Source organism: Phoxinus phoxinus (genome assembly GCF_949152265.1).
Source record: "Phoxinus phoxinus genome assembly, chromosome: 1".
Classification (NCBI taxonomy): domain Eukaryota; kingdom Metazoa; phylum Chordata; class Actinopteri; order Cypriniformes; family Leuciscidae; genus Phoxinus; species Phoxinus phoxinus.
The window spans coordinates 12494562-12514777 of NC_136876.1; the positions used below are offsets into that span (position 1 = coordinate 12494562).

Below are 20216 nucleotides of genomic sequence, written 5' to 3' on the forward strand. Positions count from 1 at the left end.
ATATATTAATAAACTTAAAATATATATGTGATCAAAATTAGATTTATACATTTAATACATCAATAAATTAATATTTTTTGTAATAATGCTATTGTACAGTACAATAAAAAAAATCTGTATTTTATAATAATAATAATTTTGATTTACAGAACCAACTAAAATATGTTTTAATATTTATTACTTAATGTCGCTTGTAAACAAACCATAGAACAAGAGCCTTTATTTTTATTATTATTATCTTCTCTTGGTTTCCATATTGTTTTTTTTTAGAACCCATTCAATATGACTATATAATAATAATAATAACAATAATAAATTTACTAATCAAAGTAATAATATTATTATTGTTTTACAGATTTTTTTTATTCTAAAAATTAAATCAAAGAAATGTATTATAAATATTATACAATAAGTATAACATTAATAATCATTTTATTATTGGATATTATAAAATGAAAGGCCGGTATGCTTCAGTTCTGCAGCGTGTGTGTGTGTGTGTGTGTGTGTGTGTGTGTGTGTGTGTGTGTGAGAGAGTGAGTGTGAGTGTGTGTGAGAGTGAGTGTGTGTGTGTGTGTGAGAGAGAGTGAGTGTGAGTGTGTGTGAGAGTGAGTGTGTGTGTGTGTTTGTCACCTTCGTGACGTCTGAGCACAGAGTCAGGAGATCATCCCTGCTCCGGGCGTAGAAGCCCACCGTGCAGCTCGGGTCCATGCGGCTAAACGACATCTTCCTGACGGACTTACAGTGAAACGACTGCACACACACACACACACACAGAAGAACAACAAACACAGGCATTAATATATTGAATTCAATTCTGGATTATAACTGGATTCAATTCAAGTGTACTTGTACTGTAATATGCAAGTTTCAAAACAGCTTCACAGAAAATGCTTGTTTCAATGTTACAATCAGGAAGTTTTCAATATATACATATACATACTGTCAAACCAAAATTTATTCAGACACCAGATATAATTTTTGATATTACTAGTGGGTGCAGGACACTATAGTTCATTTATGTAAGTGAGGATAGAATGACACATACTCAGAAATTCTTCATACAGTGACTACCAGTTAAATTTATACACATTTGGGACCAAAATGTATTCAGACACTTTGACCTGACCATGTTTTGCTGAAGTATTTTTTCTTTAATTGCTAATGGGACGTTTTTACAGCACAGACTGAACTAACTGAAGCATTGCTTGGTCATTGGTTGAGCTAAATGTGTATTGTATAATTGTGTAGTTAAATTCAACAGCTGACAGATATTCAACATAATTCATCAGTGAGACGGTCTAACAGAACCGACAAAACCAGTGAAAAATCAATTAATTGAATAACTTCTGGTCATATTTTATTACCATTTCCTAAACTATAGTGAATAAACTGTGATAATGTGAGAAATGTTGAAGGAGTCTGAATAGATTTTGGTTTGACTGTATCATCAATGATACTAAAATAACCCTGATTTCAATCAACAGAAATGTTAAAAATAGTTTCACCAATAATAACCCTGTAGTACAAAAAACACTATAACAAGCATCATAAATATATGCACAAGTATAATTTGTAACTAATTTTTTTGGACTATGAATATTTTGAGGACATTCTGAGCCGACCTCTCCTTTAAATCTCCGCTCACCTCTAAAGGAAAGTTGTCTTGTTTGACGTCCACAGCGGCCTGACAGTAATGAGGATCCAAATATATCAGCTGATCATCTGCATGAGGCACACAGAAAACCACACACACAGATGACGATGAGCGATTCACACAGACTCACGCGTCACACGTGCGTCACATGACTCACCCTGGAATCCCACGAAAAACAGGGAGTGTTTGGGCTTCCCTCCGATGATCCCGACACAGCAGCGCAGCTCCAGCAACCTCTAACACACACACACACACAGAGCAGAGAACATGAGCTCAGAGCATCACAGCAATCACTGTGTGTGTGTGTGTGTGTGTGCGTGCGTGTGCGTGTTGTATGATACCTTGACACAGTGGATGTAAGTGGGATTCAGCACATCCGACCCCAGACGCACAGGCACCAGCAGAACGAGAGACTTCCACCCAGACCTCACCGACTGATCCACACGGGACGTCCCGCACAGGGTCAACACGTCTCCAATGTACACTACACAGAGACAGACAGAGAGAGAGAGACAGACAGAGAGAGAGAGAGCATTGGCTACTACGGTTATTATTACTACTATAAAAGTGGATCTCATTAAAACTGTGTACGGTAAAGTGTTTCCTAATAGCAAGTTACCGTAGTTTTACAATAGTAACAATAACTATTGCACATGTGGCAGAAATTATGGGTATTACGATCATTTTTAATGCAAAAAATGTTCATGTAAATATGTTTGGGTTTTCAAAACTGGGGTTCACGATTAATAATATCATGTAAAATAAAATTTAATAAAATTTAAAATATGATAAAATAAAAAAATCAAACAAAGCAGTCACTAAAAAAAACCATCACAGATAGAACAGTGTGGATATGTTGCACAATTATACAAATATTAACTTAAATCTCTTCAATTAAATATTATTGGTAAAAGGGGTTCGGTGACAGAAAAGTTTGGGAATATAGTGGATTAAATACTTGTTTGAAATGTTTATTAATGTTTTTGATCAGAGAGAAGTTATGCTCGGCCGTTAAAATTATGATCCATTAAATCTGTTGGGATGTTATGAAACTGGATGAGAGTAGTAGTGAATATCTTCTCCTAAAGGAATATTCAGAGTTCATTTTATTTCAAAAGAATATCTATGGACAGCAGTGGTTCTCAACATTGTACAAATATATTTTTTGAAATATTATTGTGAATAAACAGATTACTGTTTTAGTAAATACTGGTTCAGCCATTCTACTTATTTCTCTTTAAACTGCTACTGTCACTTTAAGATAAGAGAAACAAAGCATTAAAATAGGCTAAAAAAAATATTTTAATTCCTCTCCTCAACAGTTTTTTTTTGTTTTTTTGAAAAGTGTGATTTCAAGACCTGGAAATGTATAATTATAATTAATATACATTTTCCTAGTTATGCCAAGCTTGAAAATATTTTATCAGGTAGAATTTGTCAGTAAAAATATGATTAAAAAAAAACCTTATCCCTAATCCATATCCAGTAAATCATGAACAACTGAATATTGATGTGTAAAATGGGGAGCCTCTGTCAAAGTCATGGACCTTATATCACAAAACAATTTACAAACAGGTCTGAACTGCTGTCAGTGTTATTACTGTGTGTGTGTGTGTGTGTGTGTGTGTGTGTGCAGATGCACTGACCTGTGCAGTCCTGCGCCACGTACACCGCCAGACTCGACAGCTCCGACGCCGACACGGCCTTCCTGAACACACAACACACACTTTTACATGAACATTAACACATCTGTTTCTTCTCTCGTATATTTCTATATAAAACACTACTGAGAGATATTAATGATGCAATACACCGTGAGGCCGTGCGTTACAGTGACTCTACTCTTCTTTATAGGGTGATGTTAGGCACAATGCAACGCAGACTTTACCATGGTCAAATAAATGTAACTCAAATCAAATGTAATGGCAGCGATATGAGAATAGTTTGGAAGTCCATTTCTGCCACATAAAAAAAAAGAAAAATCATACTTATGATTAAAAAAAGTTGAAATTATGACAGTCATAATGACAGAAACACATTGCATAGACATTACATTATTAAATAAAAAGTCATAAATTCAACATCTCATAATTTTGATTTTTTTAATCTATGATTTAGTATGTCATGACTATTTCATAATTTCAATTTTTTAGCTCATAATTTTGGCTAAGTATGTCATAATTTGAACTGTTTAAGTCATCATTTAAAAAAAGAAATCACATAATTGACTATATAATTGCAAATTTTTATCTCATAATTGACTGTCATAATTATGACTTACCGGTATGCATTAATTTTCTTTTTATGTCATAATTTCAACTTTTAACCTCATAAATATGTCTTAACATATCAATTTTGACTTTTAATGTCATAATTACAAATTATCAAAGATTTTTTTTTCTTTAGAGGCAGAAATGGGCTTCCATATAATATAACCGGATATCCAATTATTAATGGCATGTAATAATTAGTATAAACAATGGTTAAAACTATAACCATAAAAAACATTTTCATTACCTGAAATATAATAAAATAACAACATTTCATTTAATTTCTAAGGCGTCTCGATTTTTAGATTAACTTGCTGTAGTAAAATAACTAAAACTGAAATAATTTATAAAAAACCATTGACATAAAAAAACTAATATAAATGACAAAAAAAATCTAAATATTAATAAAAACTGCAATAGTATATCAATGATATTAAAGCAAGACTGTCAGTGTAAGACTCAAAATAGATCATAGATAATAAAATTATTTTTATCTGAAATAAAATAACAAATAAACAAAAAAAACAAGATAATAACACCAAGTTTCTAATTTTTATTTAGTTTAACTTGCTGTACTAAAATAATTACAATTGAAATAAAAATGAATAAAAAAACAAAATAGAAATGAAAAAAAAAAACACATCTAATAAACGGAGCGATTCCAAGATGGTCCTCACACAGTCTGTGCTCAGGCCCCAAATATAACTTTAACTAAACTAAAAATGAAAACAAAATATATTAAAATAACAACAAATTCAAAATATGAATAAAAGCTATAATAGTATATCAACGATATTAAAGTAAGACTCTGTCAGTTGCAGACTCAGTGACTCACTGCAGTATGTGCGCGGCGATGGCGGGCCCGTACCAGTCCCCGGCCCGTTTCCCAGAGGCCCGGCCCAACTCCACCAGCCGGTGCAGGCCGAAGGGGGCGGGGGGGTGATCCCCGAACCAGCACACCAGCCGGCGGTGAGCGCTCTCCTCCTGAGACCCACAGTCCAGCGCCGTGCCCAGGCTGAGCCTGCGGGGTTTACCCGAGTCCTGTGTGTGAGAGTCCAGCACCTGCAGGTCATCTTTAGTCTGATGATGCGTCGCAGGCCACGTCCAGCCTGAGCAGAGCACACACACACAGACACCAGAGGAACCGCATGTTTATATGCACACACACACACACACACTGTGCAGGAGACACTACTAATGCACTACAATTTACTTTACGTTCCACATACCTTAAGAATAAACAGTGGACATTGTGAAGGTGTGTTTGGTTGGACTGATTATAATATATTATATTATTATAGGGATGCATAATATAGGTTAGTGGCCGGTATTTATCTGTATCAATTACCCATTTAATAACGCATAAAAAAAACTACAGCGTATTTTCACATTCCAGGTCAGTTTTGTCAAAAAATTATAATAATAACAATAATACTATTATTGGTTCACATGTTTTACCATGTTATTACTACACTTACCACTTTTTTATTAACTAAATCAAGTGAGAAATTCTTTGAAATTTCTAATAATACTACAGAAAAAAATATTTGATCAATAATCATGTTAAATCTAATATATATATATATATATACACACACACACACATACACAGTATATATATTAGATTTAACATGATTATTGATCAAATATTTTTTATTAAACAGAGTAATATTTATGTTTTGATGTTGCTTTGATATTGCTAATTTTATGATAAGAAAGATCAATTTTGCATAAGGCAATGGTTCACAGGTGTGAGGAGAGTAAAATGTGGACTTCAAACTTGACTATTTTGGCCCTGCACCCCTTTGGGTTCAATTGATACAGTTTATTTGTTATGTCACTTACATTTGTTATGTCTGTTTATAGTGTGTATGCATGCATATATGGCTCAGTCCGAACAGTGTGTGAGATATGGGAAAATGTATTTAAAAAGTATTTTTGAGACAAATCTAACTTAAAACTCACAAAAAAAAGAGGCTTAATGTATTTTATACAAATATTTTTGAGACAAATCGAACTAGCAAAAACAAAACAAAAAAAGACCCCCAAAATTTGGTTATGGTTATATCTCTTAAAAATTTTTAAATGATATGTATTTTGATAGTATTAATTGACACATTTTCTAAGTTAGATTCCCATGCTAAAAAAAGCATTTTTTAGAATTTCTCAAAAGTGTCTGAATGTGTGATGAGTGTTAAGGTTTTTAGTGTGTACCCGCGGGCATGATGTGCAGGATCAGTCCCTGAGCCAACAGCATCTGTGCGCTGCGGAGCATGCATCCCCATCCCGCGTCAGAGCCGAGCGCCGAGCCGTCCAGAGGCGGGAAGCCTCTCCTGTAGGTCATCCACAGCAGCGAGGAGAACGCCCGCCGGAAACACTCTCGCTCTCCTGAGAGAACACACACACACACACACACAATCCAAGCCTGCACCACTCACAGCAGCGGTGCATCATCACAGCGCTCTCCGCTCACCAGAGTAGCTCAGCTGATAGGACTGTCCCAGCAGACACACGGGACGGCTCTTACTCAGACGCGGCTTGCCCTTCAGAGACCAGCCTGCACAGAAACACAGATGTGTGTGTGTGTGTGTGTGTGTGTGTGTGTGAAGATGACATCTGCGGTAGAGCTCAACTTTCATATCTGGGTTTACTGAAATTGGTCATTTAGTGAGAGAGGAAGATAAAGGTCAAAACTATCAAACTACTATCTTTTGATATAAAAACAAACATTACCATCCAAAGGTTTGTGGTCAGTAAGATTAATACTTTTATTCAGCAAGGACACATTAAATTGATTAAAAGTGACAGTAAAGATATTTACACTTAAGATTTCTATTTTAAATAAATGCTGTTCTTTTGAAATTTATAATTTATAAAAAAGTACAGTAAAGACATGAAAAATAAAATGTTCACGGTTTCAACTAGAGTATTATTCAGCACAACTGTTTTTTAACACTGATAATAATAATAAATGTTTCTTGAGCATCAAATCATCATCATATTAGAATGATTTCTGAAGGATCATGTGACACACCTCCATATCTGATGTTATTCCAGGCAGAAACGAGTTTGGTTTTGAGTTTGGTCTTCTCCTTGGACTGCTGGACGTGTCCGTCGACGTCAGCGCTGAGGTCCAGCAGGCCCGGGTTCGACAGGTGGACCACCTCGAAGGACGCCAGATCATCTGCAGGCTCCATCACTCACATCCATCTGTTGCCATGACGTCGAGAATCTGAATCCCAGCCGTCCAATCAGAGGAGGGATGGAGGTCACGGGTACGAGTGATGCTGTGGGACAGTGAGAGAACAAAAGTAACTTACTGAGCTCTGTTCAGGACTTTCTCTGGGAAATACTGAGACACGTGACACATCATGTGACTGAAGGAATCCTACAAATGTGTCAAAGCAAAAGTTAAACCACATTAATTAATATCACTAAACTAAAAAAAAAACATAAAAAAATATATATTTGATAAGTGTTTAGATCACTATTAGATTAGGTGTTTATGAAGTAAATATAAATGATTCTGGTTTATCTGCCCAGTATTGAATGTACATGTTCATATAACGTTACTATATAACGTTAGTCTACATAATCATACTGTGGTACAAATAGTACTACAAAAGTACATGTTTAAAAAAAAGGTATGGCCATAGTAAGTTACCATGTCCAAATGTACAGTATTTAGGATGATAACAGCGAATGTCATATTTGAGAGTGACTTTAAACGTGTGTTGTTGGTGGTTTGTTGAGTTGAGGCGGAAACAATGTTTTTATATGAACTGATTCGCCTTTCGGATACATAGACGGGTAATTTCTCTCACGAAAGGAAGCCTATTTTGAATATGTGATAAAATACTTACCTTAAAAGCTGTTTTGACTGTCATGTCATTGTAAACATCGGAGGATTTCTGCTGGAAACTTTCCGCACTACAAACACACCGCGACGCCAGTCGGATTCACTGCCTCTTCCTTCACTTGGCAACGAAACTCGTATCTCTTCTCTGATTGGCTGTCTGGTACTTTAACGCTCTCTGATTGGTCAATTAGAAAGTAATAAGCAGGGGCAGGGAATAACCTAAACACTCACATAATATCAGAATAATTTGATTTGATCGCAAGATCAAGTAGTGTTTGATCTGCGCTGTGTTTGATATTTTGTGGCCAAGTGCATTATTTCCCTTTAAAATAATTTTGATAAATTCATAACACGTATCATAGTTTGAATAAATGTATAGTACATTCAAATCATTTATATTATTTTATGTTTTAATTTATGTTTTAAACAGGGAGCACATTAAAAATGATATCTGCAAGAGAAGCACATCCTGGGAATAGTGATGTGATGAATCTTGATAATATTTTGTTTGGAGTCAGACCTTTCACATATTTAATGTGTTATTTAATATATAATTTTAATGTGTTTATTCTCATATTATAGCTATAAGAGGCGGAAAATAGAGGGAACATATTTTTATTGCAATGGAAAAAAATCCAATATTCAGCATATTCCGTCATTATTAATGTTGTGATGCAATAGCGCCTCACAGTGTTCACTCCATTATTACAATACAACATAAAGCCCACACATCTCCACATCATGAGAGATTTACCTTTTTCTCTCTCTTTTAAAAAACTAACAAACAAACAAACAAACAAACATTACTAGAAAATAATTACAACATAATTTGTACATAAAAAAGAAACTTATGTTGCTTTCTCACCAGTTTCTCACTGGTGAATTCTTCGACTTTTTGGATCAAATAGGCGTCAAAATATGCAGCTTTGGTGAGCAGAAGAGACTTATAGTATTATAGTGTATTGCTCTACATAACACACTTGTTAGTAGACACAAAGGGTTGATAAGGCAATATCAGGAATATTTGCAATGTAAAACACATTTTCCTCAACTGGAACTTCTCTCAACTTGTTCAGTGGTGTGATATCTAGAAGTTAGAATTAAAAATGTTTTAGCCTGGTTTCATTCATCAAAACATGAACATATTTCATAACTGTTGTGCTCTCAGTGTGAATAAAAAGTTTATAAAAAAAAGAGAATAATTGGTCCTAGCATCTTTAAAAAACTAATGCTTAACAATATTTATTCCTTTATTTCAAAGCTGCAGTTCGGAAAAACCCCCTCACAGCCAGTGCTGCTGAAATGGAGGTCGAGGGGACCATGAAAAGGTGACTCCAGCAGGCAGCAGATAGAGATGGTGGACGAAAGAGAAGGCTTCTGCAAAAAGAAGTTGTTCACAGAGAGTGTATGTGAGTGTGTGTGTGTGTGTGTGTGTGTGTGTGTGTGTGTGTGTGTGTGTGTGTGTGTGTGTGTGTGTGTGTGTGTGTGTGTGTGAGAGAGAGAATTATTTGTTTGTGCATGGGAGTTTATTTTTTCTTCCTATATTATACATTTTTATTATTTGTATTGTTATTGTTTAAAATGGGTTGTTAATATTATTGTTTAAAATAAGTTACTTTTTTTCTTCCTATTTTATACATATATTTTTATTGTTATTGTTTAAAATGGGTTGTTAATATTATTGTCTAAAATTATTTATTAATGTTATTGTTTAAAATGTGTCGTTAAGGTTCATTTTATAGTTTATTTGATCATTGTTAATACATGTTAATACATGTTCATGTTATAGTGTATTTGTTATTTTTTTAATAAAAGCCTTTAATCTTTTTTAAATGTTTGAATTTGTGTTTTCCTGCTATAATGCATTACATGTCGTAGTTTCTGGACCACATCTGGCCCGGGGACCAAGCCGAGTCTCAGCCAGATCTAGTGTCTGGGCCAGAACTGGGCCACATAAAATAATACAAGTCACTTTACAGTGTCTGGGCCAGAACTGGGCCACATAAACAAAACAAATAATTTTACAGGGTGTGGGCCTCATCTGGCCCGGAAGGACTGTTTTTGTGTCTATTTTCCATGTGTGGACCAGTTTTGAGCCGGGGACCCAGCCAGAACTGGGCCAGAATTGAAGCAAGGTGGCCCTGTGGTGGGCCAGACAATTTTTGCTATCTGGGATCTGATTATATAAAGAAAGATGCATTTCTCTCTATTAAAGGCGCATCAACTCTACAGCGGAGATTAAGACATAGTTTGTGATAAACAATTAAAATGACTCGTTCATTTTAAAGACAAAGCCTATTTATTATTATTAGCCTGTTTTGCGGTGAGATTTATACACAGCAAAATCCCCAGTGTTAAATCAACACTGCTCGGAGCATATATGGTCCCACTCTACAGAGTGTTAAAATAACACTGAAGCAGTGTTAAAGTTAATGAGATAATTAAGTGATTAATCAAGTGATGATTGAACATTAATGATGAACACCTGCTGTTAACAAGCAGAATCACTGAAGGAAAGAGAAACACAAGAACTACAACTGACTTTTAGTCACAGCTTTAAATTAAATCAGCTGAAGATAAAAATATGACATTAAATCTGTGAAGATCTCAACAGTGAACGATTAAACAACTCCACAAACAGCATTACCAGCTTCACTTATTACTAACCAGGACTGACTTTATTTCTGTCAAATGTCTACAGAAGTTTTATTGAGAATTAACAGAGGTTTAGATGTTGATGTTTTAGTCACCATTTAAAAATCACCATTATGGTGAACAGTGTTGCCTTTAGTTGGGCAATTTGATTATTTTTTTATTATTTGATTTCATGGTCATTGTAACAGTGTTTACCAAAACACACAAAGGTTGCAAAGAAAGCCAGCAACAAAGATGGTCAGGTGATAGGCCTATAGTTTTCAACAAGTACAAATATTAAAAAATGCTATCATTTACTGAAAATGGTTATTTGGTATTAATACATTTTCAATAACATTCATTTCTTTCTATAGATCCGTCATCAAGCTGAATCTTTATTTTTTAAATATTGGGAAAATAATCTTTGGACAAACACACAGACATCAAGAATCAGAGTATGAATCTCATTAATGGTGACATGCTTTATGCCGCAATGCATTATGGGAGGCACCATAGTATAAAAATCATGGCTCCCAGCATGCATTGCAGCATGAAGCATGTCACCATTGTTGAGATTCATACTCTGATTATTGATGTCTGTCGTTTCTAATATAAAAATAATAATTTTCAAAAAAAATCTGAAATGTATATCAAATTTTTAATTCAGGATGACTGCTCTGTGTAAAAAAAAGTGACTTTTATTAATAACTAATAACAACTTTTGTTTTTTGTCAGGGATAAGATTAATGAATCTTTCATCTTTATAATAATGAAAACGATAACACCAGGACATGTAATATTTTTAGCTTCTTTTGTAACATATTATGAGTTTTGGTAAATATTGTTACAAAGAGCAAAATTGCACTTAAAATGTTATGAGTCAAACTGCCTAACTAAATGAAATACTGATCTCCATAATGGTGACCTTTTTTAACATCGACATCTAAACTTTTGTCCATAGACATATACCAGAAATAAAGTCAGTCTGGTTAGTAATAAGTGAAGCTGGTAATGCTGTTTGTGGAGTTGTTTAATCCTCCTCTGCAGAAATCTTTAGAGATTTAATGTTTTATTTTTATCTTCAGCTGATTTAATTTAAAGCTAAGACTAAAAGTCAGTTGTAGTTCTTGTGTTTCTCTGTTCTTCAGTGATTCTGCTTGTTAACAGCAGGTGTCCATCATTAATGTTCAATCATCACTTGATTAATCACTTAATTATCTCATTAACTTTAACACTGATTCAGTGTTATTTTAACACTCTGTAGAGTGGGACCATATATGCTCCGAGCAGTGTTAATTTAACACTGGGGATTTTGCTGTGTAGTCACTTGGTCCTTATGAAAGATGTCACTGCAAGCTAATCTTTTTTGCCTCCCTTTAATTCGAATACATCCATGAACATATTGGGCAGTTTTGAAAAGTGCTTTGAATGTAGGGGAAACATGCAGGCTAGCCAACACATGGACAAATATCCGATAATTGAAAAATCAGAGGCCTATAGGCTACTGAATTTGTTCCAAGTGTTCAAATATGTATTCTGTTTAACTTAAATGCAAATTTTTTCATTGTGATTTTATTTTCTGTTTTAGATGCTCTTACTCAGCAGATGGGGACAGCCACCGTCACCCAATTCACTTTTGCACAGGCTGTGCAGAAGTGGCTGCGCTATGCGCCAGACCGGGCAGGAGGGACTGGACGACAAAATATTCAGGCACCAGAGGACATTGAAGTGTAAATAAAGAGTACAAATAACTAAATAAAAAGGCTAATAAAAATTAATTTGTTTTTAAATAGTGTGGTGTGTTCAGTGTTTTAAACAAGATTCCAAATGTTCCATTAGGCCTACTTTTTAACATCCTGGCTGTAGATAAAGCAGGCTATTTAAATTATGGCATTACATTTAAAATTAACATTTAAAAAACGATTGAAATTCCATTGAAATCACGTTGATCCTTAGTTCAGTTGAAATTTCAACATTGTTTCAATATTCCTGATAATTGAAATACCATTGAAATTCCGTTGATCTATGGACAGGATTTCAACGTTGTTTCTATATTAAAACAGGGTGCAAAATAATGTAGAATCAACATCAGAGTTCGATGTTGTTTCAATGACTTAACGTTGACAACAGAATGTTGATTTAACATAGTTTCAATGACTGTTTGCTATCAGGGCATGGGACGCTCCAGTGTCTCCGCTCGGACATCCTTCAGGGAGAGCATTGCCACTTCCAACACGTCTACCTCCCGGCACAGCATAGTAAATGTGCACGCCATGGTGATGCAAGATTTTTTATTTTTTATTTTATTTTTTTTTATTGAAAGGAGTAGAACAACATACAGTAAAACCATGAAAGTTACATTTTCCTTCCTTCTGTTTTTACTATACCAACCCCCCTCACACCCGAAACATCCCTTCCCTGGGCATGGTGATGCAAGATTGACCACGCAATACGGTCAAGATCAGCCTCTTGACAGCAGATAGACTCTGAAACGGTGGGCATCGCAGTACAGCAGCCACACTGACACCAGGTAGCGTTCCCAACCCGCTCTTCTCCCCAAACCACCACCGGCTGTTCGACATACCGACGTACCACTGCTCGGTTCTCACGCCGTATCGGCTCAAATGCATAGGCAATGGGACACACTGGCTCAACAGGTTTTTCAAGTTCGTCTTCCTCCATTTTAAATCAAGCGCGCATTCAGTCAGGTAAAGAAATGCTGCATTCTCTTCACTAACCATTGGACCCAACCAACCCCGTTACGTAGGCTGTGACATCACTTCAAAATGGCGACTCGCTATCTAGAAAGCTAGCTAGAAATTACGAAAATAATTTGTCATATATGTGGTTTTAACAACTTAAAAAAAAAAAATTAGGCAAGGGGATTTTTGTAATATATGTAGCTACTACCAGTGCCAAAACATGGATGTTTCATCTCCCCTTTAAATGTGTCATGTGCATTTATTTACACGACAATGCTGTTTTGGTGGCCTGAGAATGCAAATTTAGAAACAGGTTTCAAATGTGCAAGTTTTTGAAAACGATACCGTTATTATCTCCATGTAAACTTCAAAACCGTATCTGTGAAAACGGTAATTAACTGTGAATAACGGTAATCAAAGTTTCAGGCAGATCAATAATATTAATAATTACCATAGTGAATCAAAGTAGACAAAAATACATTGTGGAAGAAGAATGAATTATGTATTGACTCGTTATTTAAATGTTAATTTTGAATGAAAAAAAAAACTAGATTGTGCGCCTTTGAAAAAAAAAAGTATAAAACTGCTTATTGTGCTAATAGTTGATAAGAAAATGTAATTATAATGTACTCAGGCTACTTGCAATACAACAAAAGAGGCAACACTTTACAACAGTTATCATTGGTAGTTAACATGGACTAAGATTCAACAATACTTCTAGAGCATTTGTTAATCTTAGTTAACATTAATTTCAACATTTGCGAATACATTTTTAAAATAAAAAGTTGTATCTGTTAACATTATTACATTAGTAATGCACTGAACAAAACAATAAAAAGTTGTAATATTTTAAACGAACAATAAAAAGGTTAATAAATACTGTAACAAAAGAATGTATTGCTCATTGTTATTTCATGTTAATGAAATCTTATTGTACAGTGTTTACCAAAAATAACTATTTATAGTAGACTATATAACACAATTTAAGAATTAATCAGGGAACAACAAGAGAAAATATTAAACGAGTCCACATAACAAAAGCTTGGGTTCAAAAACATCTGTTTTGGTTATTGTGACACATACAAAGATGTATCCCAGCTAACAGACTTTTGTTATAAGAACGTTCTCCAAACATTCAGTGTTGGTTCCGGGAATGTTAAAATGTCCAGTTTTCTTGACGTTAGAGGAACGTGTTTTAAAAGGTACACCGAAAAAACTCCAGTGTTAAATGGACTTTGGACTCCATGGATTGGAGTTTATTTGGCTCCAGCCTCAAGAGTGTAAAAGTTAATGAGATAATTATGTGATTAATTGAGTGATGATTGAGGATTATTGAAGACACCTGATGTTAACTAGCAGAATCACTGAAGGAGAAAATCAATCGAATTTTAAGTCACCATTATGGAGATCGGTGTTTACTTTAGTTGGGCAGTTGACCCTTACATATTAAACTTTAGATTTTGTTATGCTGTTGTAACTGAGTTATAACAGACAGATGAACAAAAAAAAGCTTATCAAGTGATGGTGGTCGTGTCTCAACATAATAATCATTTGACCTCATTTAGAGCCTATTCTCTGATTTAGATTAATATTATTGATTATAGCATCACAGTGAAGCTACATCATAAGATCCATTGACGATATACATTTATCCAAAAGATTTGTTATAAAAAATATTCTGATAAATAAATAAAAAATCTTTCTCTTAGGCTCACACAGACATCAATAATCAGTGTATGTATCTCAACAATGGTGACAAAAATAATATTCAATTAGGAAATGGAAATTACTAAGACAATTCAGATCATAATTTATTCATACAGCAATGCATGATGGGAGCCAATGGATGAGTTTTGATTGGTGGTACCCAGAATGCACATGCTTTATTATTGTCACCATTGTTGAGATTCATATGCTGATTATTGATGTCAAGTGTGTTTAAACAAATAAACTGGTTCAAAGTCTGTTTAGTTTTTTTATCAGAACAACTATTAGTTAAAATTATTTTTGATTGTATAGAAAAGCTGAAAACCATATGGCTGTAGAATTAGAGGGATGCTTTAATCAACAATGTAACTACAGGTTTAGTGACTCAGGTCAAATGATGAAAATTTTCCACCCAACATCACCTGATCACATTATCTCTTTGTTTATCCAGCTGTCGTAATTCATACAGCAGCCAAACAAAATTTAAAGTTAGTAGTTTAAGGGTCAAGAGCCCAACTAAAGCAAACACTAATCTCCATAATGGTGACTTAACAATTATATTTTCTCCTTTTGGTGATTCTGCTTGTTAACATCAGGTGTCTTCAATAATGCTCATTCATCACTCAATTAATCACTTGATTATCTCATTAACTTTAATACTCTTCAGTGTTAATTTAACACTCATATTTTAACACTTTACACTCTTGAGGCTGGAGCCAAATAAACTCCAATCCATGGAGTCCAAAGTCCATTTAACACTGGAGTTTTTTCTGTGTACCTTTTAAAACACGTTCCTCTAACGTCAAGAAAACTGGACATTTTCACATTCCCGGAACCAACACTGAACGTTTGGAGAACGTTCTTATAACAAAAGTCTGTTAGCTGGGATACAGCTATATTATATTAAAACTCACATTAAACCTCATTAGAATATTTTGTACTAACTGTTCAGCCTTATGGTTTTGATTAATCTCCTTCAGGATGTTCACTGTGCGCTTCAAAGCTCCATTTAGTCCAAAATAATCCTTCATCTTATCCACTACATCTGTTATATGTGCGCTTTCAAGGTCAGCCACTGCAATTCCGCATTCTTTTAAATGCCACTTGAATTTCCTTAAAGCATCACCGTCCAGATTCTCCAGAGTTTTCAGAAGCAGCACAGGAACAGACTCCTCTGCAGCAATCTATTAAATATAAGGTCAGAAATTGATCAGAGAGATTATTGATCTCTGGAGAAAAACTGTTGCTGAATAAAACCTGCAAAAATAAGAAAGCATTAACTTATTTGAAGAAGTTTTTAAAAAATTGATTCAACATAGTACTCAAAAGACATGCGAAGGCCAGCATCTCAGCAAGTTAACACAAACAACATGTGTCATAACTAGGGCTGGGCGATATATCGCATGACATTAGGCTTGTTTGAGATGCGCCTTGCCTCGCCTGAATTGTATGCGAGAGTAGGCGGCTGCAGTGAGGGGAGGAGTGAAAAAAGTGCAGGCAAGCCGGACAGTTCTCTCTTCTCACAGTGGATCTGACACCTGTGAGATCAAAGATGGATATCGCGGGATTCACGGGATTCACGCTTGTGCACAGTGTTGCTAATAAACTGGATGCAATTTAAGTTCTGTTGCTTAAATATGAAAATAAATATAATGAACAAGACACCCAAATCACTTGTTAGGCTATATAATCCCATTCCAAATACGTGTTTATCAATCTTTTTTTCTTTTCTTTAATACATGTGTTTATATATATATATTTTAATTACATAATCACATAATCCATATAGGCCTAGAGATCGCACTGTCAGAGAGTTTGGGAATATTCACAGATCATTTATACACATAAAACATGATATCAGAGTTTTAATATCAAACATTTTAAAAGAGAACATTACATCATGGTTGTTTAAACCAATGAGCATTAAGCTGTGTCGTCAGCAAGTCGTTTCCCATCATGCTTTTGAACCGCGCAGTCGGTGGAGAGCAACTGCGCGCAACTGCAGAATCCGACAGGTGTGCCTTGCGCTCGCGAGAGATTTTTGACATACGTCAGCATGACATCAGAGCCAGGCGGAACGCAGTCGGACACATTTCTAACCGGCATGCATCTCGCGGTGATCACCGGTGATCGGTTCTGCGCAGATTTTGCTCATCTCAAACAAGCCTATTGTTAGGCGCATCTCGTCAGTAAAGCCGGTTCCTTGATTAGTAGTAAATCACCATCACCTGCTTTCAGATGTAGCGGCATTTACTACAAAGAGCCGTAGTTAACTGACAAGCTGAGCCATATCGCATTAAATATCGCGGACGTATCGCCTGCGATAATTAATGCGATATGGCTCAGCTTGTCAGTTAACTACGGCTCTGTGTTGTACAGGGGTCCTCAACTCTGGAGTGCGAGATCCACTTTCCTGCAGAGTTTAGATCCAACCCTAATCAAACACACCTGAACAAGATAATCAAGCTCTTCATGACTACAACGTTACAGGTACACAACAAAATCCCCAGTGTTAAATCAACATTGCTCAAGTATTGTCCCATTCTACAGAGTGTTATTAAATGTTGATGTTTTATTGGTAAAAATATAATGCCACCATTATAGAGATCAGTGTTTGCTTTAGTTGAGCTGTTGACCCATCCATCACTCTCTACATTAGGTTATATTCTGCAACAACATATATGATGATTTAAAAGCAGTAAAATCAGAATATGATAGCATATCATTGGAACCTGAACTTATTAAATGTAAAATCGCTAATCAGTGTTTTGTCATTAATACATTTGAGGGGTTTGCCTTGTCTACCCTGTGAAACTAGATTATGGGAAATAAGTTTGGCATCCATCATTTATCGTGTGGAGTTTTAAAACTGTTAAGTGCATGCAAGATATTATTCTGCAGTTTTTACCGAATTCACAAACAGCAAAAATCAGCATACGAATCTCAACAATGGTGATAATAAACAAAAAGTTTCATGCTGCAATGCATGCTAGGACTTTTTTCAAATTGTGATACCCAGCATGCATTGCAGCATGAAACTTTTTGTTTATTATCACCATTGTTGAGATTCGTATGCTGATTTTTGCTGTTTGTGAGTTTGGTAAAAACTGCAGAATAATATCTTGCATGCACTTAACAGTTTTAAACTGGGTATCACAATTTGAAAAAAAGTCCCAGCATGCACTGCAGTATGGATAATTATTGTCACCACTGTTGAGGATTGTATGGTAAGTGTTGAAGTCTAAGTGTATATTTTAGAAGATATAGTTGTGCAATTTTAGCACTGACAATTATTTATTATACCTTTTTTCTTACACATTTACTATACCTGAACATCAGTCAATAACCAAAATAAAATAATAATTTTGTGACAAATGACCGTTAAAAAAAATCTCTTTAGGAGTTTTATTAAAAAGTCTTTCAAGCATATTTGTATTTTGAACTTTTTGTTCAGAGAAGCTCAAGTGTTTATCATGAAACATTATTGCAAATGCTCAAAGAAGCTTACTTTGGAAATTCAATGGGTCCCGAGACCAACTAAAGCAAACATTGACCACCATAATGGTAGCACACTTTTTTGATCACTTAAACATCATCAACTCTCAACAATCAATTCTGTAGACTTGTGACAAAAATAAAGTCAATCTGGTTATTTCAACTAAGGCTGTGGTTGAAGTCAGTTGTAGTACTTGTGTTTCTCTTTTCTTCAGTGATTCTGCTTGTTCATCACTAATGCTCAAACATCACTAAATTAATCATATAATTATCTCATTAACTTTAACACTCTATAGATTGGGAAAATATGTACTCTGAGCAATGTTGATTTAACACTGGGGATTTTGTTATGCACCTGTAACGTTGTATTAATCATCAAGAGCTTGATTAGCTTGTTCAGGTGTGTTTGATTAGGGTTGGAGCTAAACTCTGCAGGAAAGTGGATCTCGTGGTCTAGAGTTGAGGACTCCTGGTGTAGAATATGCCGCTACATCTGAAAGCAGGTGATGGCGATTTACTACTAATCAAGGAACCGGCTTTACTAATGAGATGCGCGGCGCCTAACGATGTCATGCGATATATCGCCCAGCCCTAGCCATAACCGCATCAGAACTCATGTACAGTTTATAAGCATAGATGTGTATCGAAACAAAGACTTGAAACATGGACCAGAAACACGAACTTGAACTAAACAAACTCACCAACAGCCGTAACCAGGAACAATGCTAGAAAAGATACAACGGAAACATGGGTGCTATTTATACAACAAGATTAATGACTAACCAGAAACACCTGTGAAACAAATAACCAATGAGAAAACAGGACACATGACCAGAACAACCAATGAGAACGTGGGCGTTTCTCAATACCAAGTACGCAAAGTTCGAACTTCCGGCCTTGGTAATTCAGGCCACGTTTACACGTGGGCGGCTATGTTCATAAACAGACATTTCATGCCTCTCCATTTTCAAAAATAACATCGTGCACACCTGTCAGTTTTCAGAAAAGTGTTTGTTAACACGAACCCGTGTATATGCCGTCAAGACGAGCATGCCAAACCTGTTGGTGGCAGTGTAACGAGAAGCGCAAGCCCACGTTAGCCAATCAGAATCCCCAAAATAGTCACATACTGTGACGTCGGCTGCCTAACACTCAGTTTTCTCAGTTTACATGCAAACGTGCAAACTAAGTTTTCAAAATCTCCACTCTGGCCGGAGTTTTTAGAAAGAATCTTTTTCAGAGGCGAATTCTCCGTTTGCGTGTAAACGAAAAAATGCTGTGTTGGCTTTAATTAACTTTTTTATGTTAACAGTTGGCTTTACTTAACTTTTTTTATGTCAAGTGGTCCCACGTAACTAGATTACGTTGGATTTATGTAACATTATTTATTTCAATTAACTTAAGTTAATTACATAAGGTTAATCCAATGGTATAATGATAATGATGATTGATCCTTATTGAAGACACCTGATGTTAACAAGCAGAATCACCAAAGGAGAAAATCAAATTTTTTAAGACACCGTTATGGTGATCAGTGTTTGCTTTAGTTGGGCTCTTGACCCTTACATTATTAACTTTAGATTTAGTTTAGCTTTTGTATCTGAATTATAACTCTCAGATGAACAAAGAGAAAAGTTGTTCATGTTATGTTAGCTATGGTTTCACATAATCATAATTTGACCTGAATCACAAATCTCATTTAGAGAGTTTTGTCTACCATGTTGATTACAGTTAATGATTATCAGCATTTTCAATATAATCCAAAATATTTCTTACAAGTTATTCTGATCAAAAGACTTTGAAAATTACCTCATTTAGACACACTGAAATCAATAATCAGCCTGTGAATCTCAACAATGGTGACAGTAATAAAGCATGTTGCAGTGCATTCTGGG

The 20216-nt window shown here is 35.2% G+C and overlaps 1 protein-coding gene across 1 annotated transcript in view; it reads right to left on the reverse strand.

Annotated features, from left to right (window-relative positions):
• Nucleotides 1-20216, reverse strand: part of atg4db (autophagy related 4D, cysteine peptidase b) — a 95276-nt gene that overhangs the window by 764 nt on the left and 74296 nt on the right. The window contains exons 2-11 of the mRNA XM_079617609.1: nt 7788-7854; nt 6959-7211; nt 6398-6481; nt 6139-6312; nt 4760-5033; nt 3301-3362; nt 1996-2138; nt 1812-1890; nt 1646-1722; nt 631-750 (exon numbers count right to left, since the gene is read on the reverse strand). Of these exons, the coding sequence (XP_079473735.1) occupies nt 631-750; nt 1646-1722; nt 1812-1890; nt 1996-2138; nt 3301-3362; nt 4760-5033; nt 6139-6312; nt 6398-6481; nt 6959-7121 (1176 nt within the window). The 5' untranslated portion in view covers nt 7122-7211; nt 7788-7854. The remainder of the gene's footprint in view (nt 1-630; nt 751-1645; nt 1723-1811; nt 1891-1995; nt 2139-3300; nt 3363-4759; nt 5034-6138; nt 6313-6397; nt 6482-6958; nt 7212-7787; nt 7855-20216) is intronic.